Source organism: Mustelus asterias, chromosome X, assembly GCF_964213995.1.
Source record: "Mustelus asterias chromosome X, sMusAst1.hap1.1, whole genome shotgun sequence".
Taxonomy (NCBI): domain Eukaryota; kingdom Metazoa; phylum Chordata; class Chondrichthyes; order Carcharhiniformes; family Triakidae; genus Mustelus; species Mustelus asterias.
Genome location: NC_135834.1, coordinates 4,761,968 through 4,785,657, shown reverse-complemented (window position 1 = coordinate 4,785,657; position 23,690 = coordinate 4,761,968). Strand labels below are relative to the sequence as shown.

Genomic DNA, 23,690 nt, shown 5'->3' with positions numbered 1-23,690 from the left:
TCTACACTGTCCCCATCAAACACTCCCAGGACAGGTACAGCACGGGGTTAGATACAGAGTAAAGCTCCCTCTACAATGTCCCCCATCAAACATTCCCAGGACAAGTACAGCACGGGGTGAGATACAGAGTAAAGTTCCCTCTACACTGTCCCCATCAAACACTCCCAAGACAGGTACAGCACGGGGTTAGATACAGAGTAAAGTTCCCTCAACACTGTCCCCATCAAACATTCCCAGGACAGGTACAGCACGAGGTTAGATACAGAGTAAAGCTCCCTCTACACTGTCCCCCATCAAACATTCCCAGGACAGGTACAGCACGGGGTTAGATACAGAGTAAAGCTCCCTCTACACTGTCCCCATCAAACACTCCCAGGACAGGTACAGCACGGGGTTAGATACAGAGTAAAGCTCCCTCTACACTGTCCCCATCAAACACTCCCAGGACAGGTACAGCACAGGGTTAGATACAGAGTAAAGCTCCCTCTACACTGTCCCCCCATCAAACACTCCCAGGACAGGTACAGCACGGGGTTAGATACAGAGTAAAGCTCCCTCTACACTGTCCCCATCAAACACTCCCAGGACAGGTACAGCACGGGGTTAGATACAGAGTAAAGCTCCCTCTACACTGTCCCCATCAAACACTCCCAGGACAGGTACAGCACGGGGTTAGATACAGAGTAAAGCTCCCTCTACACTGTCCCCCCATCAAACACTCCCAGGACAGGTACAGCACGGGGTTAGATACAGAGTAAAGCTCCCTCTACACTGTCCCCCATCAAACACTCCCAGGACAGGTACAGCACGGGGATAGATACAGAGTAAAGCTCCCTCTACACTGTCCACATCAAACACTGTAAGAAGTCTCACAACACCAGGTTAAAGTCCAACAGGTTTATTTGGTAGCAAATACCATAAGCTTTCGGAGCGCAGCTCCTTCGTCAGAACAGATATGCACGCCATCTGACGAAGGAGCTGTGCTCCGAAAGCTTATGGTATTTGCTACCAAATAAACCTGTTGGACTTTAACCTGGTGTTGTGAGACTTCTTACTGTGCTTACCCCAGTCCAACGCCGGCATCTCCACATCATCACATCAAACACTCCCAGGACAGGTACAGCACGGGGTTAGATACAGAGTAAAGCTCCCTCTACACTGTCCCCCATCAAACACTCCCAGGACAGGAACAGCATGGGGTTAGATACAGAGTAAAGCTCCCTCTACACTGTCCCCATCAAACATTCCCAGGACAGGTACAGCACGGGGTTAGATACAGAGTAAAGTTCCCTCTACACTGTCCCCATCAAACACTCCCAGGACAGGTACAGCACGGGGTTAGATACAGAGTAAAGCTCCCTCTACACTGTCCCCATCAAACACTCCCAGGACAGGTACAGCACGGGGTTAGATACAGAGTAAAGCTCCCTCTACACTGTCCCCCATCAAACATTCCCAGGACAGGTACAGCACGGGGTTAGATACAGAGTAAAGTTCCCTCTACACTGTCCCCATCAAACATTCCCAGGACAGGTGCAGCACGGGGTTAGATACAGAGTAAAGTTCCCTCTACACTGTCCCCCATCAAACACTCCCAGGACAGGTACAGCACGGGGTTAGATACAGAGTAAAGCTCCCTCTACACTGTCCCCCATCAAACACTCCCAGGACAGGCACAGCACGCGGTTAGATACAGAGTAAAGCTCCCTCTACACTGTCCCCCATCAAACACTCCCAGGACAGGTACAGCACGGGGTTAGATACAGAGTAAAGCTCCCTCTACACTGTCCCCCATCAAACACTCCCAGGACAGGTACAGCACGGGGTTAGATACAGAGTAAAGCTCCCTCTACACTGTCCCCCATCAAACACTCCCAGGACAGGCACAGCACGCGGTTAGATACAGAGTAAAGCTCCCTCTACACTGTCCCCATCAAACACTCCCAGGACAGGTACAGCACATTTGCTTTCTGCCAAGTGCTGCTTTGGATGTTGTGTGATACAGTATATTGTAGATTAAAGGTGAATGGATTGGAGATGTTAACTCAGGGTGTAGTTGATGATGTATCACTAACATTAGTCAGCAATGTTTTAGACTGAGGAGACAGACGGGGGTTGGAACACTCGGCTCAGTAACAACCGAGTGACCCTGTAACCTGTTCAGGTGTAGTTCTTGTAATAAGCCTTCGGAGGCAGGAGTCCTTCACCAGAATCCCTTTATTTACAAACTCTAACAGCAGTACAGAGAGTGCTTACAGTCTGCAGTCTGCCTTCGGGAATGCCAGAGGAACTGACACGCCCTGGTTTAATACAAGGAAAAGGCTCCCTGATTGGCCCATCGTTTGACTCCTTAATTAGGGACTTCATATTCCAATCGGCCAACATCAATGGTCCGATTGAAGTTATTACAGTTCTAATAAAATCAAAGCACGTGGGCCCGAGAATGACGGTAATTTTCCAGTCAGTAACAACCACGCCATGATAATAGGCCCATCTCAGAAGAAATATGGATATATTACCTCAATATATGTTTCTGATTAAAGTTAAAGTTTATTTATTAGTCACAAGTAGGCTTACTGCGATGAAGTTACTGTGAAAATCCCCTGTTGATCAAAGACCTGGTTTGTAACACACACTGTTTAAAACTAAATAAAATGTTGGGATATAATTTTTTTTACAGGATAATGGGCTCACTCAATCTAACTACGCAGCACACAATCACTCATCACCCTCAGGTACTGATGTGAAAAACAAAAGCTTGCTTTTGAAATCTTTTATTGATTTTCAACTGTGCCTGGCGGTTTACTTAATCCTTTGAAGTCTTTGATTTATTCTCCACAGGAAAGGCTGCGGCCTAGCCTGACATGGCTGTTATTTGGTCTTGGCCTAGACTCAATGGAAACATTTCCATGGCGACCAAATTGATGTTTAAACATGGCTTGTCGACTTTCGAGAGGCTGAGAGGGAACGAGAGAGCGAGACATTAACAGAGAGAGAGAGAGAGAGAAACAGAGGGAGCCAGAGAGAGAAAGTGAGAGAGAAACAGAGGGAGCCAGAGAAAGAGAGTGAGAGAGAAAGAGAGAGAAAAAGAGAGAGAGAGAGAAACAGAGGGTGCCAGAGGAAGAGAGTGAGAGAAAGAGGAGAGAGAGAGAAACAGAGGGTGCCAGAGAGAGCGAGTGAGAGAGAGAGAAAGAGAGAGAGAGAAACAGAGGGAGCCAGAGAAAGAGAGTGAGAGAGGAGAGAGAGAGAGAGAGAAACAGAGGGAGCCAGAGAGAGAGAGTGAGAGAGGAAAGAGAGACAGAGAAACAGAGGGTGCCAGAGAGAGCGAGTGAGAGAGAGAGAAAGAGAGAGAGAGAAACAGAGGGAGCCAGAAAAAGAGAGTGAGAGAGGAGAGAGCGAGAAAGAGAGAGAGAGAAACAGAGGGAGCCAGAGAGAGAGAGAGAAAGAGAGAGAGAAATTGAAGCAGGGAGAGAGACAGAGGACAGAGAATCTTCCCGTCCCGCCCGCCACTGGAATCGTAGTGGGTGGGACACGGACCATGCAAAGCTCCATTGACTCAGGCGGGATTTTCCAGGCATTGGGACGAACATGGCCGGAAGGTCCCGCCCAGAGAGAACAAGGCAGATGAGACACAGAGATAGCGAGACAGAACCAGGGAAGAAATGATGGAGAGAGACAGAGGTAGAGATAGAGGTCGAAATTTTCCCATTTTTCGGCAGAGTGCCGCAGTGGAAACCGCCAGCCCAAATAGCAGCTTTCCGCACGGTACCGCTCAGCAGAGTGTCAAAAGAATTGGAGGGTCGGCGCACACGAGGTGACGCTGGCAGGGTGGGCTCGGATTGGGCAGTCAGGGGGCAGTGCCAGGAGGCAGGGCCGGAGGGTGGTGCCGGGGAGGGGGCAGTGCCGTTGGCAGAGCCGGGGGCAGAGCTGGAGGGTCATGTCAAGGGGGGCAGAGCTACGGGCAGTGCCAGGCGGCAGTACTCAGGCATGATCCTCTCCCCCACCCCTGATAGTGTACGTGAGTGGAGAATGTAACGGGATGGGATTATCAAGCAGACAGACCTGTTCATCCATTTATTGCAATGGAGTTCCTGAACATCAGCATCATAGAATAGAATCCCTACAGTGCAGAAGGAGGCCATTCGGCCCATCGAGCCTGCACCGACAACAATCCCACCCAGGCCCTATGCCCATAACCCCAGGTATTTACCCTGCTAATCCCCCTGACACGAAGGGGCAATTTAGCATGGCCAATCCACCTAACCTGCACATCTTTGGACACTAAGGGGCAATTTAGCATGGCCAATACACCTAACCTGCACATCTTTGGACATTAAGGGGCAATTTAGCATGGCCAATCCATCTAACCTGCACATCTTTGGACACTAAGGGGCAATTTAGCACGGCCAATCCACCTAACCTGCACATCTTTGGACACTAAGGGGCAATTTAGCATGGCCAATACACCTAACCTGCACATCTTTGGACATTAAGGGGCAATTTAGCATGGCCAATCCACCTAACCTGCACATCTTTGGACACTAAGGGGCAATTTAGCATGGCCAATCCACCTAACCTACACATCTTTGGACACTAAGGGGCAATTTAGCATGGCCAATCCATCTAACCTACATATCTTTGGGCACTAAGGGGCAATTTAGCATGGCCAATCCACCTAACCTACACATCTTTGGACACTAAGGGGCAACGTAGTATGGCCAATCCACCTAACCTACACATCTTTGGACACTAAGGGGCAATTTAGCATGGCCAATCCATCTAACCTACATATCTTTGGGCACTAAGGGGCAATTTAGCATGGCCAATCCACCTAACCTACACATCTTTGGACACTAAGGGGCAACGTAGTATGGCCAATCCACCTAACCTACACATCTTTGGACACTAAGGGGCAATTTAGCATGGCCAATCCACCTAACCTACACATCTTTGGACACTAAGGGGCAACGTAGTATGGCCAATCCACCTAACCTACACATCTTTAGACACTAAGAGACAATTTAGCATGGCCAATCCACCTAACCTGCACATCATTGGACTGTGGGAGGAAACCAGAGCACCTGGAGGAAACCCACGCAGACACGGGGAGAACATGCAAACTTCACACAGACAGTGACCCAAGCCGGGAATCGAACCCGGGTCCCTGGCGCTGTGAGGCAGCAGCGCTCATCACTGTGCCACCGTGCCGCCCTAGTCGGAGGGGCAGTTAAGAGTCAACCACATTGCTGTGGGTCTGGAGTCACATGTAGGCCAGACCGGGTAAGGACGGCAGATTTCCGTCCCTAAAGGACATTAGTGAACCAGGTGGGTTTTTCCGACAATGGTGTAGATTTTTTATTAATTCAAATGTCAACATCTGCCGCGATGGGATTCGACCCCGGATCCCCAGATTAGTAATCCAGTTACAATACCACTGCGCCATTTGGGTGGTGCAGTGGTTAGCACTGCTGCCTCACAGCGCCATGGACCCAGGTTCGATTCCCGGCTCAGGACACTGTCTGTGTGGAGTTTGCACGTTCTCCCCGTGTCTGCCTGGGTTTACTCCGGGTGCTCCGGTTTCCTCCCACAGTCCAAAGGTGTGCAGGTTAGATGGATTGGCCGTGCTGAATTGCCCCTTAGTGTCAGGGGGATTAGCTAGGGTAAATGCATGGTCTTACGGGGATGGGGCCTGGGTGGGATTGTGGTCGGTGCAGACTCGATGGGCCAAATGGCCTCCTTCTACACTGTAGAGATTCTATGATTTCCTCCTCTTCCAGCACGTTGTGGGGTCTTTAACATCCACCCAAGAGGGCCTCGGTTTAATATCTAACCCAAGAGAAAGGAAACACCTGACAAAACATACTCCCTCAGCACTGTGCTGGAGCGTTAGCCTGGAATTTTGTACCTTCTATCGTGAAGTGGGACGTGAACCCAAGTCTTTCTGACTCAGAATTAAGAACACTACTCACTGGGCCATAGCTGGTGCCAATTCCCGCCTTTGCACAGTCCTGCTGGTGCCCAGACTTGCCTCCTTAATCTTAGCAATTGTTGGCTAATCTTTCGACTGTTTGCCGAGTTGTTTGCGAAAGCTGTTCTTTCTTCTCAAGCTAATGTAAATGTTTCCCTTTCTCTCGAAAGGTAAGCAGGAGGAACAGATCCAGTCGGTCGTGATCGATTGCAGTAGCGTCCTATTCATTGACACAGCCGGAGCGAGATTATTTGTTCAGGTAACTAACTGCACCGGCCCAGGCCGAGAAGTGCAAAGTTCAGAGGTCAACTTCGACCCGCAATTCCATGTGAGCATGTCAGAAATGGCTTTCCCCCCACATTTTGTACAGCGCTCCTCACAGCCGGCAGAAGCCCAAAAAGCAATTTCCAGCCGAAGAAATACTTTTGACGTCCGGTGTAGGGAACAAGGCAGCCTGTGTCTCCACTGTAACGCTCCCAGGATGCTCCATATGGAGCATCGGGCCTAGATTCAGGCCTGAGAACGGGATTTGAACCCAGAACCTTGCGTGGGCGGGATTTTCCGGCCCTTTCTGCTGGCGGGTGGCCAGTGAACAAAGAAAATGGCCATTGGCTTTAGGAGGCACAGAAAATCCCAGCGGGCGGCCAATCGCAAGCCGTCTCCGTCGCTGGAAAAACACAGGGCTCAGTGGGAAAATCCTGGCCCAGGATTCAGGGCTGGGAGTTAGGGTTAGGGTCACTGAGGGACAGGAATTGTGGGAAAAGATGCCATTAGTGTCTAGAGAAGTTTGCTCAGGGAAAACCATCTTGAATTCTTTGTTGCTCCTTTTCCTCAGGTGTGGGCACGGCCAGATCTAGTTGCCATGGTGATGGCAGGCCTTCGATTTGAATTCATGCAACTCTATGACTGAACTTGTTAGCTTATTAGATGGCAGAGCAGACCTTGGGGGCCAAGCGGCCTGCTCCTGCTCCTAATTTATTGAATAGAGTGGGCTATTTAGCAGAGTTGGGGGTATAATGTGTCACGCGCCACCGTCTCTTGCCAACCTTACAATTCTTCCCTTGGAAATATATTCCTTCACTGTTGCTGGGTCACAGTCCTGGAACTCCCTCCCTAACAGCACTGTGGGTGTACCTACAGGACATAGACTGACTGATGTCCAATAACAATCCTGGAACTCCCTCCCTAACAGCACTGTGGGTGTACCTACACCACATGGACTGACTGATGTCCAATAACAATCCTGGAACTCCCTCCCTAACAGCACTGTGGGTGTACCTACACCACATGGACTGACTGATCTCCAATAACAAACCTGGAACTCCCTCCCTAACAGCACTGTGGGTGTACCTACACCACATGGACTGACTGATGTCCAATAACAAACCTGGAACTCCCTCCCTAACAGCACTGTGGGTGTACCTACACCACATGGACTGACTGATGTCCAATAACAATCCTGGAACTCTCTCCCGAACAGCACTGTGGGTGTACCTACACCACATGGACTGACTGATGTCCAATAACAATCCTGGAACTCACTCCCTAACAGCGCTGTGGGTGAACCTACACCTCACGGACTGTGGCGGGTCGAAGAAGGCAGCTCACCACCTTCTCAAGGGGCAGTTAGGGATGGGGTTGTTCGAGGCATTAACATCCCATGGAAGAATAACGAAAAAAGGGAAAGATTGAGGTGAAAACGGAGTGAGGAATGGGACAAAGATTAAAAAGGAGTACAAATTGGGCGATCACTAAAAGTGGTGCCACAGATTAGCAAGATGGTAAAGAAATGTGAACCAAAGACTGGACTTTATTTCTAGACTTATACGATTGTAAAATTGCAAAGTTACACTCAATTTGTATTGCTGGGAGCACAGTTCGTGTACTGTGTGCTGTTCTGGTCTCCATATTATAAAAGGATATCGGAACGCTGGAAAGGGTGCAGAGTGCATTGCGAAGAATGATCCCAGCAATGTGTGGGTTCACATATCAGGCAAGGATTGGCTTGCCCCCTTCTCGGGTAAAAGGAAGACCGAGAGGTGACCTCATAGACTCCCGACAGTGCAGAAGGAGGCCATTCGGCCCATCGAGCCTGCGCCGACTCTCCGACAGAGCATCTTACCCAGGAAGCTCTTGTTCTCGATCCTTCCGCCAGCGGGAACCGTTCCTCCCAATCTCCATTACGTTTGGAATGCCTCCGCCGCCCGTATTATCAAAACCCACTGGATTTGCGTATCTGAGGGGGTTGCGGAGAGGACCAGACGGCCTGGCTCAGTGACCGATAGGGAGTCGGAGAAGGCGGGAATGATGCTCTCTACGATTGTCGGGAGGAGATTAGAGAAACTGAAATGGCCTTTGAGATGTTTGCGAATATTTAGATAAGGGAAGCAGGTCACAGTTCGACACTGGTTGAAGGCCATCCAACGCTAAGCTCCTTCTGTCTTTTCTTGAAGGTCACGAAACATTTCCAGCACAACAGGTCCCTGCTGGTGTTTTATGCTCCACATGATTCTCCCCCTACCCTGTCAGCAGACCCTTCTGTTCCCTTCTCCCTCATGTGTCTATCTCGTAAGATGTCATCAGGCGCAGATAGGCTGAGCAGGGGCACTGCTCCAGAAAATGGTCCTAATTTCTTACAATGTTCTTCTTTCCCAGATGTGTGTGGAGTGCCAGAAAGCTGATATGTGGGTCTATCTAGCAGAATGCAACAGTAAGTATCACAGCATTCTCATCACCACTATATTATCTATCCATAGAATCCCGACAGTGCAGAAAGAGGCCATTCAGCCCATCAATCCTGCGCCAACAACAATCCCACCCAGGCCCTATCCCCACAACCCCACGCATTTACCCTGCTAATCCCCTTGACAGTTAGGGCAATTCAGCCTGGCCAATCCACCTAACCCACACATCTTTGGACACTAAGGGACAACTTAGCATGGCCAATCCACCTAACCCGCACATCTTTGGACACTAAGGGGCAATTTAGCATGGCCAATCCACCTGACCCGCACATCTTTGGACACTAGGGGGCAATTTAGCATGGCCAATCCACCTAGCCCGCACATCTTTAGACACTAAGGGGCAATTTAGCATGGCCAATCCACCTAACCTGCACATCTTTGGACACTAAGGAGCAATTTAGCATGGCCAATCCACCTAACCTGCACATCTTTGGACACTAAGGGGCAATTTAGCATGGCCAATCCACCTAACCCACACATCTTTGGACACTAAGGGGCAATTTAGCATGGCTAATCCACCTAACCCGCACATCTTTGGACACTAAGGGGCAATTTAGCATGGCCAATCCACCTAACCTGCACATCTTTGGACACTAAGGGGCAATTTAGCATGGCCAATCTACCTAACCCGCACATCTTTGGACACTAAGGGGCAATTTAGCATGGCCAATCCACCTAACCTACACATCTTTGGACACTAAGGGGCAATTTAGCATGGCCAATCCACCTAACCTGCATATCTTTGGACACTAAGGGGCAATTTAGCATGGCCAATCCACCTAACCTGCACATCTTTGGACACTAAGGGGCAATTTAGCATGGCCAATCCACCTAACCTTCACATCTTTGGACTGTGGGTGGGAACCAGAGCACCCGGGGGAAACCCACGCAGAAACGGCGAGAATGTGCAAATTCCACACAGACAGCGACCCAAGCCAAGAATTGAACCCGGGTCCCTGACGCTGTGAGGCAGCAGTGCTAACCACTGTGCCACCGTGCCACCCCAATGGGTAGTGTCCCTACCTCTGGACTTCAGGACTTGATGGTCATGGAAGACGTGTTTGTAACATGGACGAACAGGTCGATCAGCAGCCTGTAAATCCGTCCGGGATGCCTGGCGGCAGGCAGTAAGAGTGGGAGAGTCTCTGGGTCAACCAGACAGCAAGGGGCAATGGCACACCACTGCAGTGCTTTGTCATGGACCAATCCAATGGAAGTCCATGGTCGCCATTGGCCTCTTAGGGCCTGGTACCTGGTGGAACAGGATAAGTAGGGGCTGGGTCTCTGGAGAGCTGATCTGCCATGGAAGGGTGTCAGTAGGACGGATCGACAAGAGACTCTGTCAGAGAGTTGGTGTAGATTCGATGGGCCGAATGGTTTCTTCTGCACAGTAGGGATCCTATGACAGAGTTGCTCTGTAAAGCAACAGTGAGTACTTTGCGAATTTGAGTGAATTTCAAATGGGTTTTTATTGGAGTTGCTCTTAGCAGGGGTGGGAAGTCATGTGGAGCAGTGCTTAAGTTTAGTTATTGATGTGACAAGTCGGCTTACATTAACACTGCAATGAAGTTACTGTGAAAATCCCCCAGTTGCCACACTCCAGCGCCTGTTCGGGTACACTGCGGGAGAATTTAGCACGACCAATACACCTAACCAGCACGTCTTTCAGACTGTGGGAGGAAACCGGAGCACCCGGAGGAAACCCACGCAGACACGGGGAGAATGTGCAGACTCCACTCTGACGGAAATCTTTGTCGCTTCTTTGGACACGGGTGAGGTCCCTGAGGATTGGAGGATAGCGAATGTGGTCCCGTTGTTTAAGAAGGGTAGCAGGGATAACCCAGGAAATTATAGGCCGGTGAGCTTGACGTCCGTGGTAGGGAAGTTGTTGGAGAGGATTCTTAGAGACAGGATGTATGTGCATTTAGAACGGAACAATCTCATTCGTGACAGACAGCATGGTTTTGTAAGAGGGAGGTCGTGCCTTACAAATTTGGTGGAGTTTTTTGAGGAAGTGACAAAAACGGTTGATGAAGGAAGGGCCGTGGATGTCGTCTATATGGATTTCAGTAAGGCATTTGACAAAGTCCCACATGGCAGGTTGGTTAAGAAGGTTAAGGCTCATGGGATACAAGGAGAAGTGGCTAGATGGGTGGAAAACTGGCTTGGCCATAGGAGACAGAGGGTAGTGGTTGAAGGGTCTTTTTCCGGCTGGAGGTCCGTGACCAGTGGTGTTCCGCAGGGCTCTGTACTGGGACCTCTGCTATTTGTGATATATATAAATGATTTGGAAGAAGGTGTAACTGGTGTAATCAGCAAGTTTGCGGATGACACGAAGATGGCTGGACTTGCGGATAGCGAAGAGCATTGTCGGGCAATACAGCGGGATATAAATAGGCTGGAAAATTGGGCAGAGAGGTGGCAGATGGAGTTTAATCCGGATAAATGCGAAGTGATGCATTTTGGAAGAAATAATGTAGGGAGGAGTTATACAATAAATGGCAGAGTCATCAGGAGTATAGAAACACAGAGGGACCTAGGTGTGCAAGTCCACAAATCCTTGAAGGTGGCAACACAGGTGGAGAAGGTGGTGAAGAAGGCATATGGTATGCTTGCCTTTATAGGACGGGGTATAGAGTATAAAAGCTGGAGTCTGATGATGCAGCTGTATAGAACGCTAGTTAGGCCACATTTGGAGTACTGCGTCCAGTTCTGGTCGCCGCACTACCAGAAGGACGTGGAGGCGTTAGAGAGAGTGCAGAGAAGGTTTACCAGGATGTTGCCTGGTATGGAGGGTCTTAGCTATGAGGAGAGATTGGGTAGACTGGGGTTGTTCTCCTTGGAAAGACGGAGAATGAGGGGAGATCTAATAGAGGTGTACAAGATTATGAAGGGTATCGATAGGGTGAACAGTGGGAAGCTGTTTCCCAGGTCGGAGGTGACGATCACGAGGGGTCACGGGCTCAAGGTGAGAGGGGCGAAGTATAACTCAGATATCAGAGGGACGTTTTTTACACAGAGGGTGGTGGGGGCCTGGAATGCGCTGCCAAGTAGGGTGGTGGAGGCAGGCACACTGACATCGTTTAAGACTTACCTGGATAGTCACATGAGCAGCCTGGGAATGGAGGGATACAAACGATTGGTCTAGTTGGACCAAGGAGCGGCACAGGCTTGGAGGGCCGAAGGGCCTGTTTCCTGTGCTGTACTGTTCTTTGTTCTTTGTTCTTTGACAGTGACCCGAGGCCGGGAATTGAACCTGGGTCCTTGGCGCTGTGAGGCAACAGCGCTAACCACTGTGCCACTGTGCCGCCCTTAGGGACCTGGCATTGGGATGCAGGCACCTGATAAGAGAGTCAACGGCAGTGCAGCACTGTGGCACACTGGTTAGCACTGCTGCCTCACAGCACCGGAGAACCAGGTTCAATTCCCGGCTTGGGTCACTGTCTGTGCGAAGTCTGCACGTTCTCCCCGTGTCTGCGTGGGTTTCCTCCGGGTGCTCCGGTTTCCTCCCACAGTCTGAAAGATGTGTAGGGTAGGTGGATTGGCCATGCTAAATTGTACCTTAGTGTCCAAAGATGTGTAGGTTAGGTGGATTGGCCATGCTAAATTGCTCCTTAGTGTCCAAAGATGTGCAGGTTAGGTGGATTGGCCATGCTAAATTGTCCCTTAGTGTTCAAAGATGTGAAGGTTCGGTGGATTGACCATGCCAAATTGTCCCTTAGTGTCCAAAGATGTGCAGGTTAGGTGGATTGGCCATGCTAAATTGCCCCTTAGTGTCCAAAGATGTGTAGGTTAGGTGGATTGGCCATGCTAAATTGTCCCTTAGTGTCCAAAGATGTGCAGGTTAGGGGGATTGGCCATGCTAAATTGCCCCTTAGTGTCCAAAGATGTGCAGGTTCGGTGGATTGACCATGCTAAATTGTCCCGAAGTGTCCAAAGATGTGTAGGTTAGGTGGATTGGCCATGCTAAATTGCCCCTTAGTGTCCAAGGATGTGCAGGTTCGGTGGATTGGCCATGCTAAATTGCCCCTTAATGTTCAAAGATGTGTAGGTTAGGTGGATTGGCCATGCTAAATTGTCCCTTAGTGTCCAAAGATGTGTAGGTTAGGTAGATTGGCCATGCTAAATTGCCCCTTAGTGTCCAAAGATGTGTAGGTTAGGTAGATTGGCCATGCTAAATTGTCCCTTAGTGTCCAAAGATGTGCAGGTTAGGTGGATTGGCCATGGTAAATTGTCCCTTAGTGTTCAAAGATGTGCAGGTTAGGTGGATTGGCCATGCTAAATTGCTCCTTAGTGTCCAAATATGTGCAGGTTAGGTGGATTGGCCATGCTAAATTGTCCCTTAGTGTTCAAAGATGTGCAGGTTAGGTGGATTGGCCATGCTAAATTGTCCCTTAGTGTCCAAAGATGTGCAGGTTAGGTGGATTGGCCATGCTAAATTGCCCCTTAGTGTCCAAGGATGTGCAGGTTCGGTGGATTGGCCATGCTAAATTGCCCCTTAATGTTCAAAGATGTGTAGGTTAGGTGGATTGGCCATGCTAAATTGTCCCTTAGTGTCCAAAGATGTGTAGGTTAGGTAGATTGGCCATGCTAAATTGCCCCTTAGTGTCCAAAGATGTGTAGGTTAGGTAGATTGGCCATGCTAAATTGTCCCTTAGTGTCCAAAGATGTGCAGGTTAGGTGGATTGGCCATGGTAAATTGTCCCTTAGTGTTCAAAGATGTGCAGGTTAGGTGGATTGGCCATGCTAAATTGCTCCTTAGTGTCCAAATATGTGCAGGTTAGGTGGATTGGCCATGCTAAATTGTCCCTTAGTGTTCAAAGATGTGCAGGTTAGGTGGATTGGCCGTGGTAAATTGTCCCTTAGTGTCCAAAGATGTGCAGGTTAGGTGGATTGGCCATGCTAAATTGCCCCTTAGTGTCCAAAGATGTGTAGATTAGGTGGATTGGCCATGGTAAATTGTCCCTTAGTGTCCAAAGATGTGTAGATTAGGTGGATTGGCCATGCTAAATTGTCCCGAAGTGTCCAAAGATGTGCAGGTTAGGTGGATTGGCCATGCTAAATTGTCCCTTAGTGTCCAAAGATGTGCAGGTTAGGTGGATTGGCCATGCTAAATTGCCCCTTAGTGTCCAAAGATGTGTAGGTTAGGTGGATTGGCCATGGTAAATTGTCCCTTAGTGTCCAAAGATGTGTAGATTAGGTGGATTGGCCATGCTAAATTGCCCCTTAGTGTTCAAAGATGTGCAGGTTAGGTGGATTGGCCATGCTAAATTGTCCCTTAGTGTCCAAAGATGTGCAGGTTAGGTGGATTGGCCATGCTAAATTGCCCCTTAGTGTCCAAAGATGTGTAGATTAGGTGGATTTCTCCATGCTAAATTGTCCCGAAGTGTCCAAAGATGTGTTGGTTAGGTGGATTAGCCATGCTAAATTGCCCCTTAGTGTCCAAAGATGTGCAGGTTCAGTGGATTGGCCATGCTAAATTGCCCCTCAGTGTCCAAAGATGTGTAGGTTAGGTGGATTGGCCATGCTAAATTGTCCCGAAGTGTCCAAAGATGTGTGGGTTAGGTGGATTGGCCATGCTAAATTGTCCCGAAGTGTCCAAAGATGTGTAGGTTAGGTGGATTGGCCATGCTAAATTGTCCCTTAGTGTCCAAAGATGTGCAGGTTAGGTGGATTGGCCATGCTAAATTGTCCCTTAGTGTCCAAAGGTGTGTAGGTTAGGTGGATTGGCCATGCTAAATTGTCCGTTAGTGTCCAAAGATGTGTAGGTTAGGTAGATTGGCCATGCTAAATTGCCCCTTAGTGTCCAAAGATGTGTAGGTTAGGTAGATTGGCCATGCTAAATTGTCCCTTAGTGTCCAAAGATGTGTAGGTTAGGTAGATTGGCCATGCTAAATTGCCCCTTAGTGTCCAAAGATGTGCAGGTTAGATGTATTGGCCATGCTAATTTGACCCTCCGTGTCAGGAGGATTAGCTGGGTGAATATGTGGTTTTACAGTGACGAGCCCTGGGTGGGATTGCAGCCGCTGCAGGATCGATGGGCCGACTGGCCTCTTTCTGCACTGTAGGGATTCCCCCCCCCGCCACCGGCCCCACTGCCCAATTAATGCACTCGCCTTCCCGAAAGTAGATGCGGCCTACATTCTTACATTAAATTCCACTCTTAGAATCTGCAAGGAATTGGAACAGTTTGGTATTAGCTTGTTGCGATGTTCATTGATACTCCCAGACTTACAGAAATCCTTGTTCTTTGCGGTTTCTAGAAGATGTGTTGAAAATATTGATGTGTAGTGGCTTATTGAACCACCTTCGTCCAGAGCAAATCTTTGTGACAGTTCACGATGCTGTTGTCTACATTAAACAACTGAAGGTAACAATCTTGAATGTTCATTCTCACACAATGTGTAAAATCTCCCGTATTGGACAGAGCGTAACATCAAAAGATGCGCGACTTAATTCAACCCAGGCTTTATTTAGATTTGAACCATCGACAGGATGGCACAGTAACCACCTCTCGACTGCTAAACTCCCAATTCTTCCTTATCTTAAAGACCGGGGCGCTGTATCTCAATGAGAGGAGGGGTGAAGGAACCTTCCGTTTGCAATTCTCCAGTCACATGAGGGCGCATCATCTTGGCACACGTGGAAGAAAGATGAAACAGTTTGAGCTTGTACTCGCTGGAGTTTAGAAGGAGGACATCTGATCGAGATATATAAAATTCTAAAAGGGATAAAGTAAATGTAGATCAAATGTTTCCTCTTATCTAGAACAAGAGGTCACAGGTGTAGGTGGATTGGCCATGCTAAATTGTCCCTTAGTGTCCAAAGATGTGCAGGTTAGGTGGATTGGCCATGCTAAATTGTCCCTTAGTGTCCAAAGATGCGTAGGTTAGGTGGATTGGCCATGCTAAATTGCCCCTTAGTGTCCAAAGATGCGTAGGTTAGGTGGATTGGCCACCTAGATTTAAAACTGAGATGAGGAGGAACTACTTCTTGCAAAGGGTGGTGAATTTGTGGAACTCGCTGCCCCATAGCGGGGTGGAGTCAAAAGTTCATAAAATATAGGAGCAGAATTAGGCCATTCGGCCCATTGAGTCCGCTCCGCCATGGCTGATACACTCCTCATCCCCATTTTCCTGCCTTCTCCCCATGACCCGTCAACCCATTACCAATTAAAAATCTGTCTAACTCCTCCTTAAATTTACTCACTGTCCCAGCATCCACCGCACTTTGGGGCAGCGAATTCCACAGATTCACAACCCTTTGGGAGAAGTAGTTTCTCCCCAACTCTGTTTTAAATTTGCTGCCGCTTATCCTAAGACCTCTCGTCCTAGAATGTCCCACAAGAGGAAGCATCCGCTCCACGTCTACTTTATCCACACCTTTTATCATCTTGTATACCTCAATTTGATCTCCCCTCATTCTGAATCATTGAATGGTTTCAGGAAGGAGATAGATATATTTCTAATAGAAAAGGGATAAGGGGATATGGGGAACAGGTGGGGAGGTGGATTTTAGACCAGGGAGAGATCAGCCATGATCTGAGTGCATGACGGAGCAGGCTTGAAGGGCTGGATCTGCCTACTTGTGCTCCTAATTCCTATGTTCCTATACTGTGAACAGTTTTGGTCTCCTTAGACTAAGGAAGATATCCTGGCATTGGAGGCAGCCCAGAGATGGTTCACTTGGTCGATCCCGGATATGGATGGATTTTCATATGAGGAGAGGTTGAGTAGTTTGGGCCTGAACTCATTGGAGTTTAGAAGAATGAGAGACGACCTTATTGAGACATAGAGAATTCTCAGGGGGGTTGACAGGGTAGACGCTGAGAGGTTGGGGGGAATTTTCCCGTCCTGCCTACCACGGGAATCGTAGCGGGCTGGGGGGTGGTGGGGAGAAGAGGGGGGGCGGACCATGCAAAGGCCCATTGACCTGGGGCGGGATTTTCCAGTTCTGGGGCGAGCGTAGCCGGAAAATCCTGCCCGTTGTTTTCCCATTGTGGGAGAGTCCAGGAACATCACCTCAGAGCAAGGAGGTCACCCATTGAAGACAGAGCTGAGGAGGAATTTCTTCTCTCAGAGGGGAGTAAATCTGTCCTTATCTGTGTGAGGAAATGCTTCCTACAATTCCTGAATGGCTTGAGTTGAATTTTAAGGTTCTGCCAACTTGTTCTGGACTCTACATCCACCCCTGCCCGCCCTCCGCCAGCCATTGCCCCATCACCAGAAAAATGCTTCTGCCCATGTACCTGTTAAACCCTTTAATCATCTACTTCAAACCCTTTATCTTCCATATACAAACCTCATCTTTGTGTCCGATGGTTAAATATTAACCCTTTTCACATTGGTATCATTTTGGACTATCAAAGTTGAATCCCTGATCTCTTTATCCTCCTGAGGTACAAGTCCCAGAGTTAAACATAGTTCTCCATGTGGAGTCCAACTAGAACTTGATGCAGCGACACAAGAGGCCACTCTGCTGGTGGGCAGGTCTGACTCTTAACGCTCACAAACGCAGCCAGACCATCGAAGAGTGGCCCTCAGTCCTGGTACAGAATGGGACGGGTCCTCATCACCTCAACCAGCACAGAGCTAATGTCAATGAAGCTCGCCAGGACTAAGGCCATTTTTCCAGCGCATCGTCACTCAAACCAAAGGTTTCTTTCCTAAATCTAAACACATTGAGAGCTTTCAGAGAATATCAGCAAGGATCGATTCTGTAACTGAGGTGGTGAACACTGCTGCCTCACTGCCAGAGACCTGGGTTCGATTCCGGCCTTGGGTGACTGTCCATGTGGAGTTTGCATGTTCTCCCCGTGTCTGCATGGGTTTCATCCGGGTGCTCCGGTTTCCTCCCACAGTCCAAAAATGCGCAGGTTAAGTGGATTGGCCACGTCAAATTGTCCCTTAGTGTCCAAAGATGTGCAGGTGAGGTGGATTGGCCATGCTAAATTGGCCCCTAGTGTCCAAAGATGTGTAGGTTAGGTGGATTGGCCATGCTAAATTGTCACGAAGCGTTTAAAGATGTGTAGGTTAGGTGGATTGGCCATGCTAAATTGCCCCTTAGTGTCCAAAGATGTGCAGACTAGGTGGATTGACCATGCTAAATTGTCCCTTAGTGTCCAAAGATGTGCAGGTTAGGTGGATTGGCCATGCTAAATTGCCCCTTAGTGTCCAAAGATGTGCAGGTTAGGTGGACTGGCCATGCTAAATTGTCCCTTAGTGTCCAAAGATGTGCAGGTTAGGGGGATTGGCCATGCTAAATTGTCCCTTAGTGTCCAAAGATGTGTAGGTTAGGTGGATTGGCCATGCTAAATTTCCCCTTAGACTCCAAAGATGTGCAGACTAGGTGGATTGACCATGCTAAATTGTCCCTTAGTGTCCAAAGATGTGCAGGTTAGGTGGATTGGCCATGCTAAATTGCTCCTAAGCGTTTAAAGATGTGTAGGTTAGGTGGATTGGCCATGCTAAATTGTCCCTTTGTGTCCAAAGATGTGTAGGTTAGGTGGATTGGCCATGCTAAATTGCCCCTTTGTGTCCAAAGATGTGCAGGTTAGGGGGATTGGCCATGCTAAATTGCCCCTTAGTGTCCAAAGATGTGCAGACTAGGTGGATTGGCCATGCTAAATTGCCCCTTAGTGTCCAAAGATGTGCAGGTTAGGTGGACTGGCCATGCTAAATTGTCCCTTAGTGTCCAAAGATGTGCAGGTTAGGGGGATTGGCCATGCTAAATTGTCCCTTAGTGTCCAAAGATGTGTAGGTTAGGTGGATTGGCCATGCTAAATTTCCCCTTAGACTCCAAAGATGTGCAGACTAGGTGGATTGACCATGCTAAATTGTCCCTTAGTGTCCAAAGATGTGCAGGTTAGGTGGATTGGCCATGCTAAATTGCCCCTAAGCGTTTAAAGATGTGTAGGTTAGGTGGATTGGCCATGCTAAATTGTCCCTTTGTGTCCAAAGATGTGTAGGTTAGGTGGATTGGCCATGCTAAATTGCCCCTTTGTGTCCAAAGATGTGCAGGTTAGGGGGATTGGCCATGCTAAATTGCCCCTTAGTGTCCAAAGATGTGCAGACTAGGTGGATTGGCCATGCTAAATTGCCCCTTAGAGTCCAAAGATGTGCAGGTTAGGTGGATTGGCCATGCTAAATTGTCCCTTAGGTTCCAAAGATGTGTAGGTTAGGTGGATTGGCCATGCTATATTGCCCCTTAGAGTCCAAAGATGTGTAGGTTAGATGGATTGGCCATGCTAAATTGTCCCTTAGTGTCCAAAGATGTGTAGGTTAGGTGGATTGGCCATGCTAAATTGCCCCTTAGTGTCCAAAGATGTGCAGGTTAGATGGATTGGCCATGCTAAATTGCCCCTTAGAGTCCAAAGATGTGCAGGTTAGGAGGATTGGCCATGCTAAATTGCCCCTTAGTGTCCAAAGATGTGCAGACTAGGTGGATTGACCATGCTCAATTGTCCCTTAGTGTCCAAAGATGTGCAGGTTAGGTGGATTGGCCATGCTAAATTGCCCCTTAGTGTCCAAAGATGTGTAGGTTAGGTGGACTGGCCATGCTAAATTGCCCCTTAGTATCCAAAGATGTGCAGACTAGGTGGATTGGCCATGCTAAATTGCCCCTTAGAGTCCAAAGATGTGCAGGTTAGGTGGATTGGCCATGCTAAATTGTCTCTTAGTGTCTAAAGATGTGCAGGTTAGGGGGATTGGCCATGCTAAATTGCCTCTGAGTGTCAGGGTGATTAGCGGGGTAAATGTGTGGAGTTACAGGGATCGGGCCTGGGTGGGATAGTTGTTGGTGCAGTTTCGATGGGCCGAATGCCCTCCTTCTGCACTGTCGGGATTCTATGAAAGGATGGAATTTTCTTGCCGCACCTAATGGTTGTACGAAGGCAGACTTTCGTCTGTTTCCATAGCGAGTAATTTGTGGGACAGGTTGCTAGTCTGTCCTTCGGGGTTTGTAGTTTGAGGGGGCGCCACCCAACTTCAAGCGAGGAACCTCTTCCGCTCTTACTGACAGCCATTGGCATGTTTGGAATGGTTTGCAGGTTGACAACTCAACCTGTTTGGCCGCGTTGTGAACGCACCTTCCTTGGCTGTTGAGTCATGGGGTGGGACTCGAACCCGGAGGTTCTGGCTCCGAGGCAGCGACGCGAACCCCACTGCGCCACAGGACAAAGAGGATGGGCGGGGGGGGGGTGCATTCTTTTAAATCAGAAAATCGCCTGTCTTCAACATAACTGACCTCATGAGTGGATGGAACGTGTGTGGTTCCTGACAGCAAGGGACCAATTGTGAACCCTCCACAATGGCGCCAACTTCCCAAGCACCTACTGCTCTACTCAAGCCGCATATAAATGGCACATTTTTTATTCAGCATTGCAGTGCGCAACCGTTAAGAAAAGAAGCGCAGAAACCAAAAAGGCGATTTAAAAGGCTGGAATCAAAGTCTTCCCCCGTTCGATACCGGGGGGAGTTTGCAAAATGCAAGACATCCACAACCTTGTCACACCATCTGCAGACTGGAGAACACGTTGGGACTGGGGTGAAAGCACCCATTCCTGAGGAGATCGCAACCCATGCCGCTGCGGGCAGTGGGCGGTCAGCCATGCAAGCCCAACAAGATGGCTGCTACAAGTCACGAGAAGTTGAAAGTTTAAAAGTTTATTTCATTAGTGTCACAAGTCGGCTTACTTTAACACTGCAATGAAGTTACTGTGAGAATCCCCAAGTTGCCACACTCCTGTTCGGGTTCACTGAGGGCGAATTTAGCACGGCCAATGCACCCGAACCAGCACGCCTTTCAGACTGTGGGGGGAAACCGGAGCGCCCAGAGGAAACCCACACAGACACGGGGAGAACGTGCAGACTCCGCACAGATAGTGACCCAAGCTGGGATTTGAACCCGGGTCCCTGGCGCTGTGAGGCAGCAGTGCTAACCATTGTGCCATCCTCAGTCTGGGCTGGTCCTGACCCATTGCTCAGAAACAGGAGGACGCCCACAACCAGCGTGCCACCTACACACCCCGACATTTCATTTGCCTTTACAGCCGTTGCTCTGCTCTTTGGATGCTTGGTTGACGATTACGTCTGATCCTTATCTCCCGATTTACCCCATTTGTTGGTCCAAGCAGCTCGTCTCTGAGGTAGTGAGAGCTGGGGGGATCCATTGCGTCAAGCAAGCAGAGAATGAGTTAAATGAGGAATTGCCACTGTGAAGGAGCAAGTAATATTTGCTCCTTTTGCTGCTCCCACAAGTTGCCATGCTTACGTTCAGTGTCCAGGAAGCAAACTGGTGCACAACACAACTTCAGCAGCAATAGTAAATAGCTGGCTGCTTCAGAGACTGACTTTGATTTGATTTATTATTGTCACATGTATTGGGATACAGTGAAAAGTATTGTTTCTTGCGTGTTATACAGACAAAGCATACCGTTCATAGAGTACATGGGGAGAAGGAAAGGAGAGGGTGCAGAATATAGCGTTACAGTCACAGCTAGGGTGTAGAGAAAGATCAACTTAATATTTGATTTGATTTATTATTGTCACATGTATTGGGATACAGTGAAAAGTATTGTTTCTTGCGCACTATACAGACAAAGCATACCGTTCATAGAGTACATAGGGGAGAAGGAAAGGCGAGGGTGCAGAATATAGTTACAGTCATAGCTAGGGTGTAGAGAAAGATCAGCTTAATATTTAATTTGATTTATTATTGTCACATGTATTGGGATACAGTGAAAAGTATTGTTTCTTGCGCACTATGCAGACAGAACATACCATTCATAGAGTACATAGTTTAAAGTTTATTTATTAGTGTCACAAGTAGGCTTACATTAACATTGCCATGAAGCTACTGTGAAAATCCCCCAGTCGCCACACTCCTGTTCGGTTCCACCGAGGGAGAATTTAACACGGCCAATGCACCCTAACCTGCACGTCTTTCAGACTGTGGGAGCAAACCGGAGCACCCGGAGGAAACCCACGCAGACACGGGGAGAATGTGCAGACTCCGCACAGATAGTGACCCAAACCGGGAATCGAACCCGGGTCCCTGGCGCTGTGAAGCAGCAGTGCTGGCCACCGTGCCACTGCAGGGGGAGAAGGAAAGGAGAGGGTGCAGAATATAGTGTTACAGTCATAGCGAGGGTGTAGAGAAAGATCAACTTAATATTTGATTTATTATTGTCACATTTATTGGGATGCAGTGAAAAGCATTGTTTCTTGCGTACTATACAGACAAAGCATACCGTTCATAGAGTACATAGGGGAGAAGGAAAGGAGAGGGTGCAGAATGTAGTGTTACAGTCACAGATAGGGTGTAGAGAAAGATCAATTTAATATAAGGCAGGTCCATTCAAAAGTCTGATGGCAGCGGGAAGAAGCTGTTCTTGAGTCGGTTGGTGCGTGATCTCAGACTTTTGTATCTTCTTCCCAACGGAAGAAGGTGGAAGAGAGAATGTCCGGGTGCATGGGGTCCTTGATTATGCTGGCTGCTTTTCCAAGGCAGCGGGAAGTGTAGACAGAGTCAATGGATGGGAGGCTGGTTTGAGTGACGGACTGGGCTACGTTCACGACCCTTAGTAGTTTCTTGCGGTCTTGGGCAGAGCAGGAGCCAGACCGAGCTGTGATACAACCAGAAAGAATGCTTTCTATGGTGCATCTGTAAAAGTTGGTGAGAGTCGTAGCTGACATGCCAAATTTCCTTAGCCTCCTGAGAAAGTAGAGGTGTTGGTGGGCTTTCTTAACTATAGTGTCAGCATGGGGGGACCAGGACAGGTTGTTGGTGATCTGGACACCTAAAAACTTGACGCACTCGACCATTTCCACTTCATTCCCACCTCCTCTCCTCCATCCCCCTTCCCGCAAGATTTGAAAGTATCTGTTTGATTATTTTTCCTTTTTTTAGGAAGCATCATCTCAGAAAAGCACGACAATTTGGGTATGAAAGATTGCCACGGACTTTCTGCTCAATAATCGCTGTAACCAAAACACTTAAAGGACAGTCACTGCAATTGTCTTTCAAGGAGACCGGGAATGAAATAAATAACTTCAGTCCAAACGCAGAATGAGATGTATTTTCTAATCAAAGAGCTGTAGCGTTTTGCTCCCAGGACAGTTACAGGTTAAGTCGTACAAAATGGCTTCTCATAAGGACGGAATCAAAATGGCTGCCCAAAGCAAATTGCTCTTTGGTTCAAAGGTCACACTTCAAAATCCAGGGAGTCAGTTTTTAACTGACTTATCTCACCCAGATGGGATTTTCATATCGCTGTGTTGAGTATAAATCTGGACTGTCACAGTGCTCGCGAGTGGGGTTAAATCATGAAAGAGTGATTGGGAATTCGGGGCACGAATTCTTCTTCATGGAAGTGTCTGGCATTACAATATGGCGGATTTTAAAAAATTCATTTGTGGGACCTGTGCGTCACTGGCTGGGCCAGCATTTATTGCCCATCCCTAGTTGCCCGAGGGCAGTTGAGAGTCAACCACATTGCCGTGGCTCTGGAGTCACATGTAGGCCAGGCCAGGTAAGGATGGCAGATTTTGGGGCGGCACGGTGGCACAGTGGTTAGCACTGCTGCCTCACTGCGCCAGGGACCCGGGTTCAATTCTGGCCTCGGGTCACTGTCTGTGTGGAGTTTGCACGTTCTCCCCGTGTCTGCGTGGGTTTCCTCCGGGTGCTCCTGTTTCCTCCCACATTCCAAAGATGAGCGGGTTAGGTTGATTGGTCATGCTAAATAGACCCTAGTGTCAGGGTGATTAGCAGGGTAAATGTGTGGAGTTACGGGCATAAGGCCTGGGTGGGATTGTGGTCGGTACCGCCTCGTTGGGCCGAATGGCCTTCTTCTGCTCTGTAGGGATTCTATGATTTCCTTCCCTAAAGGACATTAGTGGACCAGATGGGTTTTTCCGTCAATGGTTTAATGGTCATCAGTAGATTCTTAATTCCAGATACTTTTGTTTAAATTCAAATTC

The 23,690-nt window shown here is 48.6% G+C and overlaps 1 protein-coding gene across 1 annotated transcript in view; it reads left to right on the top strand.

The window, feature by feature from the left end:
• The window catches only part of slc26a10 (solute carrier family 26 member 10), a 73,374-nt gene extending 50,576 nt beyond the window's left edge, over window positions 1-22,798 (top strand). The window contains exons 14-18 of the mRNA XM_078201031.1: window positions 2,681-2,735; window positions 6,139-6,227; window positions 8,624-8,678; window positions 14,976-15,082; window positions 22,621-22,798. Of these exons, the coding sequence (XP_078057157.1) occupies window positions 2,681-2,735; window positions 6,139-6,227; window positions 8,624-8,678; window positions 14,976-15,082; window positions 22,621-22,659 (345 nt within the window). The 3' untranslated portion in view covers window positions 22,660-22,798. The remainder of the gene's footprint in view (window positions 1-2,680; window positions 2,736-6,138; window positions 6,228-8,623; window positions 8,679-14,975; window positions 15,083-22,620) is intronic.
• Window positions 22,799-23,690: the final 892 nt, after the last annotated feature.